This window comes from Mus caroli, chromosome 7, assembly GCF_900094665.2.
Source record: "Mus caroli chromosome 7, CAROLI_EIJ_v1.1, whole genome shotgun sequence".
Classification (NCBI taxonomy): Eukaryota; Metazoa; Chordata; class Mammalia; order Rodentia; family Muridae; genus Mus; species Mus caroli.
In genome coordinates this window covers 104,888,152-104,903,696 of record NC_034576.1, presented here as the reverse complement: position 1 = coordinate 104,903,696, position 15,545 = coordinate 104,888,152, and the positions used below count along the sequence as shown (strand labels likewise).

The 15,545-nt window shown below is 39.3% G+C and overlaps 1 protein-coding gene across 5 annotated transcripts in view; it reads left to right on the top strand.

Annotated features, from left to right (window-relative positions):
• The window catches only part of Nup98 (nucleoporin 98), a 92,917-nt gene that overhangs the window by 13,494 nt on the left and 63,878 nt on the right, over positions 1-15,545 (top strand). For all 5 annotated transcript variants that reach the window (XM_021167277.2, XM_021167276.2, XM_029480156.1 and 2 more), the window contains exons 2-9: positions 1,939-2,042; positions 3,168-3,269; positions 3,382-3,558; positions 6,098-6,237; positions 11,291-11,398; positions 11,991-12,171; positions 13,043-13,206; positions 14,300-14,437. In XM_021167277.2, coding sequence (XP_021022936.1) covers positions 1,967-2,042; positions 3,168-3,269; positions 3,382-3,558; positions 6,098-6,237; positions 11,291-11,398; positions 11,991-12,171; positions 13,043-13,206; positions 14,300-14,437 — 1,086 coding nt within the window. In that variant the 5' untranslated portion in view covers positions 1,939-1,966. The remainder of the gene's footprint in view (positions 1-1,938; positions 2,043-3,167; positions 3,270-3,381; positions 3,559-6,097; positions 6,238-11,290; positions 11,399-11,990; positions 12,172-13,042; positions 13,207-14,299; positions 14,438-15,545) is intronic.

Here is a 15,545-nt window from a genome sequence, read left to right as displayed (position 1 = left end):
CTCTGTTGGAGACCAGCCTGGTCTACATAGAAAGTTCCAGGACAGCCAGGACTACACAGTGAAAAAGGATAGATATACATGAAATTAAAGGGGGACCGGTAGAGATACGGAAGAGAGAAGGTTAAGTAGTTGGAGAAAGAGGTCTGAATATGATTAAAGTATGTTTGCACATACAGAGTTAGCATGTGCTAATATAGTAACAATAAGAATGATAAAGGGCAAGTAACAATCAAACATCCCTTGACTCTCAACAATGATAGTTATAAACCTAACTAACACTATATCCAAAAACAGTGTTTTGCTTTTGTTTTTAAAAAAAAAAGGAGGTGCCTGGCAAAATCAACATAACTGGATAGCATTTGCTTTGAGTGACATATGTCCATGTGTCCAAACTAACTATGTTAGTTATGAATCAGGTTTTGTTTTTTGTTTGTTTGTTTGTTTGTTTGTTTGTTTTTTAAGATTTATTTAATCTGAGTACACTGTCACTCTTCAGACACACCAGAAGAGGGCATTGGACCCTATTACAGATGGTTATGAGCCTTCTGTGGTTGCTGGCAATTGAACTCAGGACCTCTGGAAGAGCAATCAGTGGTCTTAATCGCTGAGCCATCTCTCTAGCCTCATGAACTAGACTTTTTAAAAAATTTATATAATTTATGTATATAGGTGTTTTGTTTGTATGTACATTTGCACAGCAGAAGGCAGTGGTTCCCATGGGACTATGGTTAATAGTTGGTTGTGAGCCACCATGTGGGTGCTGGGAATTAAACTCAGGACCTCTGGAAGAACAGCTAGTGAGTGCTTTTAATTGCCAAGCCATCCTTACAGCCATGAATAGAATCTTTAAAAATTGTGATAGTATGTGTATAAATAAAATTTATCATTCGTTTATTTTTTTGTTAACATACTGAAATCTTTTTCTCCCCTAACTTATCTATTCAGATCTTTTGGCTTTGTGTGTGTATGTGTGTGTTTGTGTGTGGCAAGGTTTCTTCTCTGTATAGACCTGGCAGTCTTGCCTGTTATAGGCAGTGTGCTATCATATCTGGCTAAAGATAGGGAACTTAAAACAGATCTCATTACTGAAAAGTAGATGATTATATGAATTATATATCCCCTAACTTTAAGTCTAGTCATTAAGTGCTCTTAACTGCTGAGCTGTCTTTCCAGCCCTGTTCAGGAAAATATTTCAGATAGTTGGGATAACAGAATATGGTTTTGATGCATATGCTGTATAATTTCCTAGGTACGTTTTTGTTAAAATCTATCCTAATAGACATAAACTCATGTTTTCTGTTTGTTTCTGTTGTTTTGAGACTGGCTGTGAGCTGTGTATCGAGGATGACCTTCAATTTCTGATCCCCTTGTCTCCCACCTCCAGAGTGCTAAGATTTTGCTGTGCCACCATGTTCAGTGCTGGATAACAAACCCACAGTTTCATGCTGACTGTACTGATCTGTGTTGTAATACTAAAACAAAAATTAAGTAAAATTTTTAAATAAGCTGAGCTAGTATCTTTTTTTTTTTCTTTTTGCTAAGCCTGATGAATTGAGTTCAACTCCCAGAATCCACATGGTAGAAAGAAAAAACCCATTTATGTCCCCTGTCTTCTCATGTGTTGTGGCATTTGGAGGGATGCACACACTAAAAATAATAAAAATTAAATTACCCTGCAATTCAGTGCACATACATGAAAACATTTTCAGGGGATGGCCGTTGATAGGATCAGAAATTAATATCACACTACAGTTCTAGTCATTTTAGAAAGCATGCAGAACATGAACATTTTATAGTGTTTAATTCATCATTCAAGGTTTGAGGATATTGAATAGGAGGATCATGTTATCATTTCTATGGGCCTAGCTAATGTTTGTAGAATGGTAGATTTCTTGAAACAAATTTCTGTGTCTCAAAAGAAAAACTTCTCTTTTACAGCTTTCTGAAGCAAACACTTGCTTTGAAGATGTTTAACAAATCATTTGGAACCCCCTTTGGGGGTGGTACAGGGGGCTTTGGCACAACGTCAACATTTGGACAAAGTAAGTTATGAAAAAGAATGAAATAGGGGCAAATGTCTTTTTTTTTTCCTGATTTTTAAAATTTATTTATTTATTTTATTATTATTAATTACGTATTTTCTTCATTTACATTTCCAATGTTACCCCAAAAGTCCCCCAAACCCTCCCCCTGAAATGTCTTGATTTGGTTGTTTTGTTCTGAGAACCAGTATCACTGTAGCTGGCTCAACTCTATGTAGCTCAAGCTGGCCTTTGACTTCCAGTCCCTGTGTCTTAGTTTCTCTAGTGCTGGAATTACAGGCATGAGTCACTGCCATGGTTAATTTTAACTGTTAACTTGACATAATTGAGAATTGGATCTAAGAATATCTATGAATGATCATTGTCTTAGTCAGGGTTTCTATTCCTGCACAAACATCATGACCAAGAAGCAAGTTGGGGAGGAAAGGGTTTATTCGGCTTACATTTCCACACTGCTGTTCATCACCAAGGAAGTCAGGACTGGAACTCAAGCAGGTCAGGAGGCAGGAGCTGATGCAGAGGCAATGGAGGGATGTTACTTACTGGCTTGCCTCCCCTGACTTGCTCAGCCTGCTATCTTATAGAACCAAGACTACCAGCCCAGAGATGGCACCACCCACAAGGGGACCTCTCCCCCCTTGATTACTAATTGATTAAAAAGACCCACAGCTGGATCTCATGGAGGCATCTCCTCAACTGAAGCTCCTTTCTCTATGATAACTCCAGCTGTGTCAAGTTGACATAAAACTAGCCAGTATAATCATTGTGACTATCCTGATTGATGGGGCAGGATCTACCCACTGTGGACAGCACCATTCCCTGGGCTTGGGGTCCCTCCACTCCACTTTTTCTGGACCTAGAGATAAACCCAGGGCCTGTGCTAAGTAATACTCTTACCACTGGGCTGCACCCTCTGGTAGTGCAAAGTTACACCTTTTGATTTAAAGTTTACATTCCTGAGGGTGAGTAAAATGCCTTGGCTTGATTTCTATTCCGTAAGAATTTCCGTAAGGAAATTGGAGCAAGGTTTCAAATTGCATTAGTGGTTCTGCTTAATGCAGGATGTTACGGAAAAAAAAAAAAAAACATTGCAGTTATTACTGACCCTGAATTTTGCTATTTCAGATACTGGCTTTGGTACGACTAGTGGAGGAGCATTTGGAACATCTGCGTTTGGTTCTAGCAACAATACTGGAGGCTTATTTGGAAATTCTCAGACCAAACCAGGTAAGGGATTTTGTTTGGAATATATCTGGTTTATTTGTAGCTAGCATAGAACTTTACTTAGTGACTACAGTTTATCTACATAAACTTGTTTTCTTCCCCTCCATCTCTTCAGGAGGATTATTTGGTACCAGTTCATTTAGCCAGCCAGCAACCTCCACAAGCACTGGTTTTGGGTTTGGCACATCAACAGGAACATCAAATAGCTTATTTGGAACTGCAAGTACCGGGACCAGTCTTTTCTCATCCCAGAACAATGCATTTGCACAAAATAAACCAACTGGCTTTGGGAGTAAGTAGGACACTATTCTTTGGGCTTGTACTTCTATTAGTTTAATATTTGATTTGTTTGTTGAATGTGTTCTCTTATCTCCTTTCCCACCAAGTGGTCAAAACCAGGAAATAGGAGAACCTGAAAGTGTATTGAGTTTAGTAGGCTAGAAAAGAGGGCAGTAAATATAGCAGTTCCTGGACATTTAGGGCTAAACAGAGAAACACTGTCTCAAAAAAATACACACAATAAAACAGATAGAGAGATGTGTCTGACCTAGAACGGCCTCCTGGCCTGTGTCTCACATTTACAACGAAGAGATTAGAGCAGCAGGAATGAGAAATACTGCTTAATTACTCCTCTACTTTTTGCTCATTGCAGATGTTGTTGACTTTGTAAATCTATGTCGCCAGTGGCTATTTCTCTATATAGTACTTTAAGGCAGCCACTAACTGCCCTATGAGGTGATACTGTTTATGTGACAAGAGCCCAGTAATATACAAGTGGTTAAGCAACCAACAATTTTTTTTGAAAGGTAAAACTGTAGGGATTTTGAAGGAAAAAAAAAAAAAAAGAACAAACAAACTTTTTCTTGGTGTGTCTGAGTGAGGCAGTCTCATGTAGACCAGGGTAGCCTCAAACTCCTGCATCTACTTCCCTAGTGTTGTTATGACAGGTTTATGTCACCATTTCTGGAAGGATGTTGAAATATTTAAACATACCACATAGAATGCAATCTTTTTTTGTTTGTTCGGGGTTTTTGTTGTAGTTGCTTTTGTTTTTGTTTTGTTTTGTTTATTTTTTGAGACAAAATTTTTCTGTGTAGCCCTGGCTGTCCTGAAATCCATTCTGTTGATCAGGTTGAAAATCCAAAAAGAGATAGTCCTACCAACTTTAAACTATATATTTAGGATCAGAGTTCCTTGGAAGTGATAATTTACTAATAAGGAATCAAAATGCTCATAATGGTTATAACTTAACATTAAGTATTAGCAGGCAAGATTTTCCTTGTTTACTGACATTTCTATTAAAATATGTATAACTTCTCATATTTTAAAAACATAGTGTTGGGGCTGGGTCTTCCAGAGGACCCAGGTTCAATTCCCAGTCTCCACATGGCAGCTTACAACTGTTTGTAACTCTAGTTCCAGGGGATCCAGTATCCTTGGACAGACATACATGCAGACAAAATCCCAGTGCACATAAATAAAAATAAGTCATTTTAAAAAATAAGAATTTTCTTTTCTTTCTTTCTCTGACTGCCTTGTCTTGCCTTGCCTTGCTTTGCCTTGCGTTGCTTTTTTTCTTTTTTCTTTCCAGGCCTCAAACTCAGCATCTGCCTGCCACTGTCTCCTGATTGCTGGGATTCATGTGTGCCACTACATCTGACAGTCATTAGTGCTTGCTTTTGTATAGTGATATCTCCTCATCTCTCACTTTTATTTTCTTTCTTTTTTTTTTTGGTTCTTCAACAGAGGATTTCTCTGTGTAGCCCTGGCTGTCCTGGAACTCACTCTGTAGACCAGGTTGTCCTCGAACTCAGAAATCCGCCTGCCTCTGCCTCCCAAGGGCTGGGATTAAAGGCATGTGCCACCACTGCATTTTTGTTTTTTGGGTTTTTTGTTTGTTTGTTTGTTTGTTTTTAAGATAGAGTGGTTCTAAATGACCCTATACTTCTGATCCTCCTATCTCTGCTTCTTGAGGACTGGGTTGTAAGTACAGATTACCATCTCTAGCTATAACTTTGTTGAGATAGTCTCATGTAGCACTGGCTGTTCTGGAACTCATAGAGCAGGCTGGCCCCAAACTCACAAAGGTCTGTCTGTCTCTGCCTCTCTACTGAGATTATAGGTGTGGGCCACTATGCCTGGCTAGAGAATACTATATTAGTTTCTTCTTGGATTTTTGAGACAGTGTCTTTGTAGTCTCAGTAAGCCTGGAATTCGCTATGTAGTTAGTCCAGGCTAGTACTGAACTGAGTGCAGCCTTTCCTACTTAGCCTCTCAAGTATTTGGATTACAATCCTGCTTCTGAGTTTCTGTAAAATAGCTAACAGTGCCCTCTGATGGTAAGTTTTTCCAGGGGTTGTTAACCTATCTATGCTTGATTGCTCCAATAGGACTACTTTACATATACAATATTTTGGTAATATGTGGGTATATGAAATAATATATCTAAATAAAAGCATAATGCTGTTGTGATGTCTGTTGTGATGTTTTCAGAAAGACAGTTTCATTCAGTACTCTTTCATTCTTAGTAAGAAAAGGAGAAATGAGATGAAATATACATGTGAAGTAAAATGTTTCTTTTTAGTTTTGTCTGTAATATCTAAAAACTACATGAACATTTAGCTAACCAATGGTTTTGGAATTGTTACCTTTGAAAGTTGTAACCGGGAAGCACATGTCATATGAAATAGAGCTTAAATCTGTTTCCTCGGGAGAAATAAAGAGTATTTGACAATGTGACAGCAGTGCTGCTTTACTCTACCCTGCCCTGCTTTCAAGGTGTGTTAACGTTTAGTTGTTTGCTATTTAATTCTTGTTTTTCTAATTTACAGATTTTGGAACCAGTACTAGCAGTGGAGGACTCTTTGGAACTACAAATACCACCTCTAATCCTTTTGGTAGCACATCTGGCTCCCTTTTTGGGCCAAGTAGTTTTACCGCAGCACCTACAGGAACTACCATCAAATTTAATGTATGTATTTTCTTCAAGTATATTTTTCCCCATTTGTGTATTTCTTTGTAGAATGATCAGAGTGCTCCTATCTCCAGTAATACATATCACATTTTTGCTTTTAAAAAATTAGATTTTTTGTTTTGCTTTGTTCTTTGGAGACAGGGTTTCTCTGTATAGCCCTGGCTGTCCTGGAACTCACTTTGTAGACCAGGCCAGCCTCGAACTCAGAAATCCGCCTGCCTCTGTCTCCTGAGTGCTGTGATTAAAGGCGTGCGCCACCATGCCCAGCAAAATATGATTTTTTTATTTTGAGTTTATGTGTATGAATATTTGTTAGTGTTAGAACTTAGCATGTAGGTACTAACACTTACCAAAACAGGAAACTAATCCATCAAAGACCTGGCCCATAGTTCCAGGATCCAGGAAAATCCTTTAAATGAATTAACCTTGCTTTTTGACTAATTTAGTTTTTACTTCTTAGTAACTTTCCTAACTGAATTGTGTGTCAACCAGGATGCAGTTTTTATGCAAAAAAGACAGACAAGTGAGGCTTGGAGCTGCTTGATTTGGGCAAGTTCGCCATGCAGTCACTAGTGGGCAATACAGTCTATTCTGTGTTTATTCTCTGATGAAATTACCTTGCAACACTAGGAACCTGGGCTCTCTGCAAGAGCAGCTAGTACTCTTAACTGCTGAACCATCTCTCCAATCCCTAGTTTGGCTCTTTGTCTTTAAAATGTATTAAAAAACAGTTTTAGGTTGGGTATGGCAGATGACTTTAAAATCCCAGCACATGAGAGGCAGAGTCAGGTGTGGCTCTGTGAATTTAAGGCCTGCATGAATCGCAAATTCTAGGCCTGTCGGGGTAGTGTAGTAAGACTTTGTCTCAAAAATAACAGGTTTTGATGTTTCTTTGTTTTGTCTTTTAATTTTATGTGTATGGGTGTTTGACCTACATGTATATACATGTACCTTGTGTATGCAGTGCCCAGAAAGGCCACAAGAGGCTTCATCCTCTGGAACTGGAATTACAGCAAATTGTAAAGCAACATGTGGGTGCTGGGGATTGAACCTGGGTCCTTTGGAAAAGCAATTAGTATTCCTTCCCCCCCCCCCCCCCCCCCCAGAGCTGAGGACCGAACCCAGGGCCTTGCGCTTGCTAGGCAAGTGCTCAACTACTATTGAGCTAAATCCTCAACCCCTTAGATTTATTTATTTTACATATGGGAGCACACTGTCATTCCCTTCAGACACACCAGAAGAGGGCATTGGATCCCATTACAGATGGTTGTGAGCCACCATGTCATTGCTGGGAATTGAACTTAGAACCTCTGGAAGACCAGTCAGTGAGTGCTCTTAATGCTGAGCCATTGTAAGTCGCTCCCCCCGCCCCCAATCCTGGGGTGGGAGGGATAATTTTTTAAAATAGTACTAATGACACTGTGTAGTGACTGTACACGCCTTTAGTCCCAGCACTCAGGAGACAGAGGCAGGCTGATCTCTGTGAGTTCCAAGGCCTGCCTGGTCTACAGAGCAAGTTCCAGGACAGCAAGGGCACCACAGAGAAAGTCCTGTCTCCAAAAACAAACAAACAAAAAGTAATAATGGTTTTATAGGACTAATGAGTTGGCTCAGTGGATAAAGGCCTAACAACTGAGTTTGGTCTTTGGGACCCATATGGTAGAGGACAGAACTGCAAGTTGTCCTTTGATCCCTTTGCAGACAAACAGAATAGTTAAAAAAAGAAAAATTACATACGTAATTAGTATGTATACAGGAAATGTGAAACATACATCTACTTTTTGTTGTCATTGTGGGGATTTAGCCAAAGTCTCATGTATGGTAGGTGAGCACTTTATCACTGAGCTGTCTCCAGCATGAAACATATAGGTTATGATGTATATTAAGATTATTCTTTTTTTTAATGGATATCTGTTTGCATTTCAAATGCTATCCCCTTTCCTGGTTTCCCCTCTGCAAACCCCCTTCCCTATTCCACCTTACCCTGCTTCTGTGAGAGTGCTCCCCCACCCATCCACTCCCGCCTCACTGCTCTAGCATTCCTCTACACTGGGGCATCAAGCCTTCACAGGACCAAGGGCCTCCCCTCCAATTGATGCCAGATAAATCCCCTCAGCTCCTTCAGTTCTTCCATTGGGGTGCCTGTGCTCAGTCCGATGGTTGGCTGCAAGCATCTGCATCTGTATTGGTCAGGATCTGGTAGAGCCTCTCAGGAGACAGCTGTTATCAGGCTCCTATCAGCAAGAACTTTTTGGCATCAGCTGTAGTGTCTGGGTTTAGTGTCAGCATGTGGGATTAGTTCCCAGGTGGGGTCATCTCTGAATGGCCTTTCATTCAGTTTCTGTTCCACTCTTTGTCCCTGTGTTTTAGACAGGAGCAATTCTGGGTTAAATTTTTGGAGATGGATGGGTGGCCCCATCTCTCACTGGAAGGGAGAGGGAAGAACTTGCCTAACCTCTGGATATGAACTGGACAGGTTCTTCCTCCCCTTTGGAGTATTTCAACTAATGTCATCCCGTTCGGGTCCTGGGAGGCTTTTGCTTCCCTGGTATCTGTGACTTTCTGGTTGCTACCCCCAGTTCCTCATCCCCCATTGCTACACATCTCTGTTCAATTTCCTGACCCTCTGTATATCTCCATCTCCTCCCATACCTGATTCTGCCCCTCTTCCCACCCCCTTCCTCCCAAGTTCCTCCGACCCTCTACTTCCCTTGATTATTTTGTTCCCCCTTCTAAGTAGGACTGAAGCATCCACTCTTTGGTCTTCTTCCTCTTGAGCTTCATGTGGTCCATGAGTTGTATCGTGGGTATTCCACACTCTGCCTGATATCCATACCATGTGTGTTCTTTTGTGACTGGGTTACCTCACTTAGAATGAGATTTTCTAGATCCATCCATTTGCCTGCAAATTTTGTGAAGTCATTGTTTTTAATAGCCCAGTAGTACACCACTGTGAAAATGTATTACATTTTCTGTATCCATTCCTCTATTAAGGGACATCTGGATTGTTTCCAGTTTCTGGCTATTATAAATATGGCTGCTTTGAACATAGTGAAGCATGTGTCCTTATTACATGTTGGAAACCTGGGTATATGCCAGAAGGATAGTACTATGTCCAGTTTTCTGAGGAACCGCCAGACTGATTTCCACAGTGGTTATACCAGTATGCAATCCTACCAACAGTGGAGTAGTGTTCCTATTTCCCCACATCCTTGCCAGCATCTGCTGTCACCTGGCTTTTTGATCTTAGCCATTCTGACTAGTGTGAGGTGGAACGCCAGGGTTGTTTTGATTTGCATTTCCCTGATGACTAAGGATGTTGAACATTTCTTCAGGTGCTTCTTGGCCATTCAAGTTTCCCCAGTTGAGAATTCTCTGTATAGCTCTGTTCCTCATTTTTTGATAGGGTTATTTATTTGGTTCTCTTGAGTTTAACTTCTTGAGTTTTTTGTTTATATTGGATACTAGCCCTCTGTTGGATGTAGGATTGGTAAAGATCTTTTCCCAGTCTGTTGGTTGCTGTTTTGTTTGTATTGACAGTGTCCTGTGCCTTACAGAGAACTTTGCAATTTTATGAGGTCCCATTTAACTATTGTTGATCTTAGAGCATAAGCCATTGGTGTTCTGTTCAGGAACTTCCCTTGTGCCCATGTGTTCGAGGCTCTTCCCCCGTTGTCCTCTATATTGTTCAGTGTATCTGGTTTTATGTGGAGATCCTTGATCCACTTGGACTTGAGCTTTGTACAAGGAGGTAAGAATGGATCAATTTGCATTCTTCTACATGCTGATGGCCAGTTGAACCAGCATCATTTGTTAAAAATGTTGTCTTTTTTCCACTGGATGGTTTTACCTTCTTTGTCAAAGATCAAGTGACCACAGGTGTATGGGTTCATTTCTGGGTCTTCAATTCTATGCCATTGATCTACCTCTGTACCAATACCATGCAGTTTTTATCACTATTGCTCTGTAGTACAGCTTGAGGTCAGGGATGGTGATTCCACCAGATTGTCCTGTATTGTTGAGAATTGTTTTCCCTATCCTGGGTTAAGATTATTACTCCAATTAAATTTGTGTTCAATGTTGGTTATGTTAGCCCACATGAAGCAGAATTTCTGAGGTAGGGTCTTGCTGTGTAATTCAGGCTGTCTTTATACTAGCTCTCTACATAACTCAAGACTGGCCTTGAACTCAGAGTGGTCTTGCTTTGGCTTTTTAAGTGCTAGGATTACAAGTGTCTGTCACTATTTCTGTTCTTAGGCAGCATTGGAATAACCTTCTGTTTATAGAAATAAAAAATAAAGAACAGACCATAGAAAAATAAGACTTCTTTGTGGAGCTAAATGGGATAATCCATCAATAGTCTATAACTATTCAAGAGTAAAATCTTGCCAACCAGTAGTGGCATACAACTTTATTCCCATTACTTGGGAGGCAGAGGTAGGAAGATCTCTGTGAGTTGAAGGCTAGCTCAGTCTTCAGAGTGAGTTCCAGGACAGTCAAGACTATACTGTAAAACCTAGTCTCCAAAAACAAAACAGATTATTCAGGTGGTTATGTTATAGGGGAGAGATCAGAAATGTTGCCATATATTTTAATCAAGTATCTTAAATAACAATTTTGTTTTACTATGAGGTTCTTACTGTGTTAACCAGGCTGCTGTTGAATTCCTGGTCTCAAATGATCTTGTTTCAACTTCTAAAATAATTGGGACTATATGTGTGTTTTCGATTGTGCCTAGTTCTAACTTTTAGTTTGTTTGTGTAGCCCACCCAGGTTGGTCTGGTATTCAGGGCTGCCTCTAGAGTCCTGGGATTGTAGGTATGGGCACTACATGGTCTCCTAAATGATGTTTTTTGAGTAGGCGGGGAGCATGGGGATTTAATCCAAGCCTTTGCAAATGTTTGTCAGGCACTAACCACTGAGCAGTATTATAGTCTTTGCCCTAACTTGTTATAAGGGAATAGTTTTAAAGTTTAGTGATTGAGGAATTGTGTCTGTGAGAGTAGACAGAAACTTGGAATTTGAAATATGCCTTTGTCTTTCTTTGCAGCCTCCCACTGGTACAGATACTATGGTCAAAGCTGGAGTTAGCACTAACATCAGTACAAAGCATCAGTGTATTACTGCTATGAAAGAATATGAAAGCAAGTCATTAGAGGTCAGTAAAATGAAGGGAAAAAACCCAGCTTAATACTTTTTTAAGATTTAATGGTTCACATTGGTTCTGAATAATAGCCTGACATTAGTAAAGATGTTTTTCAAGATAATGTATTATCTTTATGTATTATGTATTTTAGGCTAGGGTAATATTCTCCACATATACAGGAGTACTACGTACATCTTTCTATCAAGTATTCTATACTGGTTAGATATTTACATTGTAGTGACAATACGTTTTATGTACATACATGATCTTTTAGTAAATTTGTGCAAAATCCTAAATATCTGGCTTAAAAAGTTTTTCACTAAGTGAAAGGATGCGTATCAGGTGACAGCATAGAAAAAAAAAAAACAAGAAACAAAGCATATCTAACATTCCAAATGTCCTTCTTGTTCTCTCCCCTCCAAAATTAGCTTCTACCTTGACTGTCCATTTTTTGCCCATCTCTTAGTCTTATATAGATGGACACTCACTTTGTACTTCAGTATATATATCAGTTATATTCCTCTGTAACAGATTCTTGTGTAGGTCTCCTCTAAGTAATTTTTTTTTTGCCATATGTTAATTTTGGTAATATATTTACTTTCAGGAACTACGTTTGGAGGATTATCAGGCTAACCGGAAAGGCCCACAGAACCAAGTGGGAGCAGGTACCACGGCTGGCTTATTTGGGTCTTCTCCAGCAACTTCCAGTGCAACAGGACTCTTCAGCTCCTCCACCACTAATTCAGCCTTTTCATATGGTCAGAACAAAACTGCCTTTGGAACTAGTAAGCACTTTATTATACCATAAAGAAAAATGGTCAAAATGAGCGTTATTGGCTCTTGCCTTCAATCCCAGCACTCCAGAAGGAGAGGAAGGCATATGTCTCTGAGTTTTAGGTCAGTCTGAACTACAAAGTTAGTTCCAGGACAGCCAGGGCTATACAGAACACCCCCACCCCCACCCAGTCCCCACCTCCACCCCCCAAAAAAAGGTCAAATAGAAGTAAATCATGACTGTCACTTTGTTACAAGAGCTGTGGGAAAAAGCAGTTGGGATATTTATGAGTAAGAAGAGACAGTTAAAAGTGTAGGTGGCTAAGGAGTCCTTTCATTTCAGAAGGTGATATTTGAGTAATATCAAGGTAAAAAAACTGGTTGTATGTGTTTTTAGGAAAATTCAGCTAACTTGAAAATACCCTAAGGTTTTAGAAGTTTTTTTGAAGTAGGGTCTCACTATGTAATTCAAGTTGACTTCAAAATCAAAGCAGTCCCTCACCTTTCAGATGCTGGGACTATAGACATGAGCCAGAAGGCCTAGCAAAACTTAAGTTGGAGGAACAGTCAGTTCTCTTAACCATTGAGTCATCTCCACCCTGAATATTTTTTCTTATAAAATAGAGGAAAAGTTGAGTTCACAAAGGAAAGTCATTTAGTCAATTTAGAATTTCTGAGTTGAAGTCTAGTAGAAAAGAACATTTTAATATAAAGTAGAGCTAGCTGAAGATAGAAAATAAGGTTACTAAGGGATGACCATGCAATAATTTAGCAGTAGAAAAAGCTCAGACAATTGTTGGCTCATTTGAGAGAATTTTTGGGTTGTATTTTTTTTTTTCATTTGTTTTTTGTTTGTGTTTGTTTTTATTCCTTTTCTGAAAGGCACAACTGGATTTGGAACAAATCCAGGTGGTCTCTTTGGCCAACAGAATCAACAGACTACCAGTCTCTTCAGCAAACCATTTGGCCAGGCTACAACCACCCCGAACACTGGCTTTTCCTTTGGTAATACCAGCACCCTTGGACAGCCAAGCACCAATACTATGGTAAGGAAACAGACCCTTAGTTAACTCCAGGTCTTATTTATGAAGCTAAGTAATGGGACTAGTAGTCATGTTTAACTTATAAGTGCTATCTCTACTGCATTTCTTTTGAATGAAGTAATGAAGACCTGGATTTTGTATCAGACCAGTGAGTACATTGAGATTTTGTTGAGTATGTCATTTATTCTTTCTGACATAGTTTTCTTTCACTAAGAGCGTGCATAGTGGGTATCAGGTGGGTATCTTGAAGCTATATGCCTTGTGATATTGATGTACATGGATGAGATTGTTGAAACAAAATTGAAGGTAAAGACAGTGGTTAAGGCATTCTAGGGACAGATATGGAGCTGGATATGCTATAATGTTGGCAGTTGGGAAGAGGATCAAGAGTTCAAGGATAACATTGACTATGCATCTGGTTAAAGGCCAGTCTGGGCTGCATGAGACTAATCTCAAAAATTCAGTGAAGCACATGAGTAAAATTGAATACAGAAACGAATCCTCACATTTATATACAACTGATTTTCCAGCATGAGTACAGTAATTGATTGTCCTTCTGTAGAAGAGTGAGGTTAAATCCCTTATATCATTAATAACCGAGGTTTATTTACTCGATAGATCAAATACCCAGAATTATAAAACTCATGATTGTGTTTCATCGTTGTGTTTATGACCCTGGATATCACTCTGCAGTCCAGGCTGACCTGAAACTCATGATCTTCTTGCTTCAGCTTCATTCATTAAGTTTATAAAGCATTTAGAAGGAAATGAGGTGGTTTGTTTTGATAGCAGAATCTTATACCAGTAGCTTATACCAGAACACCTTAGAGCACATGAATTCATTGAAAGTTTTAATACATGCCCAGCACTTGAAGCTCACTTATTGTTCTGGAAACAGGAGCTTTGGTTATAGGGGATAAATTTATAGTTCTGCACTCTAAAGTTTTGGTTTTTCAGGGTTTTTACAAAGAAATCTTTAAGAATTTTATGTTTATCACACATACTTTAATAAATAATGGTGACTTTTTAAAAATCAATCTAAGACTTTAAAGAAAACTATTATGAACTGCCTTTTAATCTAGATTACACTTTCCAGGGCCTATTTGGGGTAACCCAAGCCTCACAACCAGGAGGTCTTTTTGGGACAGCTACAAACACCAGCACTGGGACAGCATTTGGAACAGGAACAGGTCTCTTTGGGCAGCCCAATACTGGATTTGGTGCAGTTGGTTCGGTAGGTATTCACAGTTGACTGTAACTTGGAGTTCTTAAATCTGTTAAAGGAATATATATATAAAATAGATAACTATTTTCTAAGAATTTAACATACATGTTTGTGGTTTTTGTTTCCCCCCTCTCTATTCATATATAAATATGTATACATATAATTTGTATTAATTTTAAAATTCATTTATGCATATGTATGCCTCTACTATACTGCACACTTGGCAGTCAGAAACCACTTATTTGTAGGAGTCCAGTCTCTTCTGCTCTATGGGTTCCAAGGATCAAACTCAGATCATCAGGCTGGGTGGCAAGTATGTTTACCCAGAGCCATCTTGCCAGCTTCTCTCAGTCTTTCTTCTCAGGCTGACTGGAACTTCTATGTAGACAAGGATAACCTTGAACTCCTCCTGACTGCTTCCTTAGTGTTGGGATTCAGGCATGTACTACTACATTAGTAGTTTGCCCCAGACTACTAATCTTCGTGTTTTCACTTCCCTGGTGCTAGTGTTGCAAATATTTGCCATCATACCCAGTTTCATGAAGTGTTGGGACTAAACCTGGGCTTCATGCTTTCTAAAAAGCACTGTACTAACTGGAGTCTGTCTCCCCACCCCATTGTTTATTTTCAGTTACTAAATTGTCTCTTACCTCAGTGATGGCATGGTTTGCATCTGTTTGAACATGCTGTTAAGGGCTGGGGAGATCGTTCAGCAGTTAAAAGCACTGGCTGTTCTCCCAAATGACCTAGCCCCACATAGCAGCTTAAAAATGTCTCGCTCCAGTTTCAAGGGACCCAACACCATCTTCTGGCTTCTGCAGGCACTAAATATTAAATATACACATGGTACACAGACATACATGTAGGCAAATATCCATACACATTTAATAAAAACCTTTAAAAAGAGAAAGAAAATAAAATACTGTTATAGTCATTTTAGTTTTAAATTGAGAATTAGCAGTGCTTATTTTTATTATGTACAGCTAAAGTCTTTTTGGTGTGTTTGTTTTATACTTAGTGCCTTTGCCACTTCAAGCCTCCTCCAAAGTTTCAGAGATGATTTATATTGTAGAATCCATTTGGTTAATTTAAATTATGTAGTCTTAGTTTAGATAGT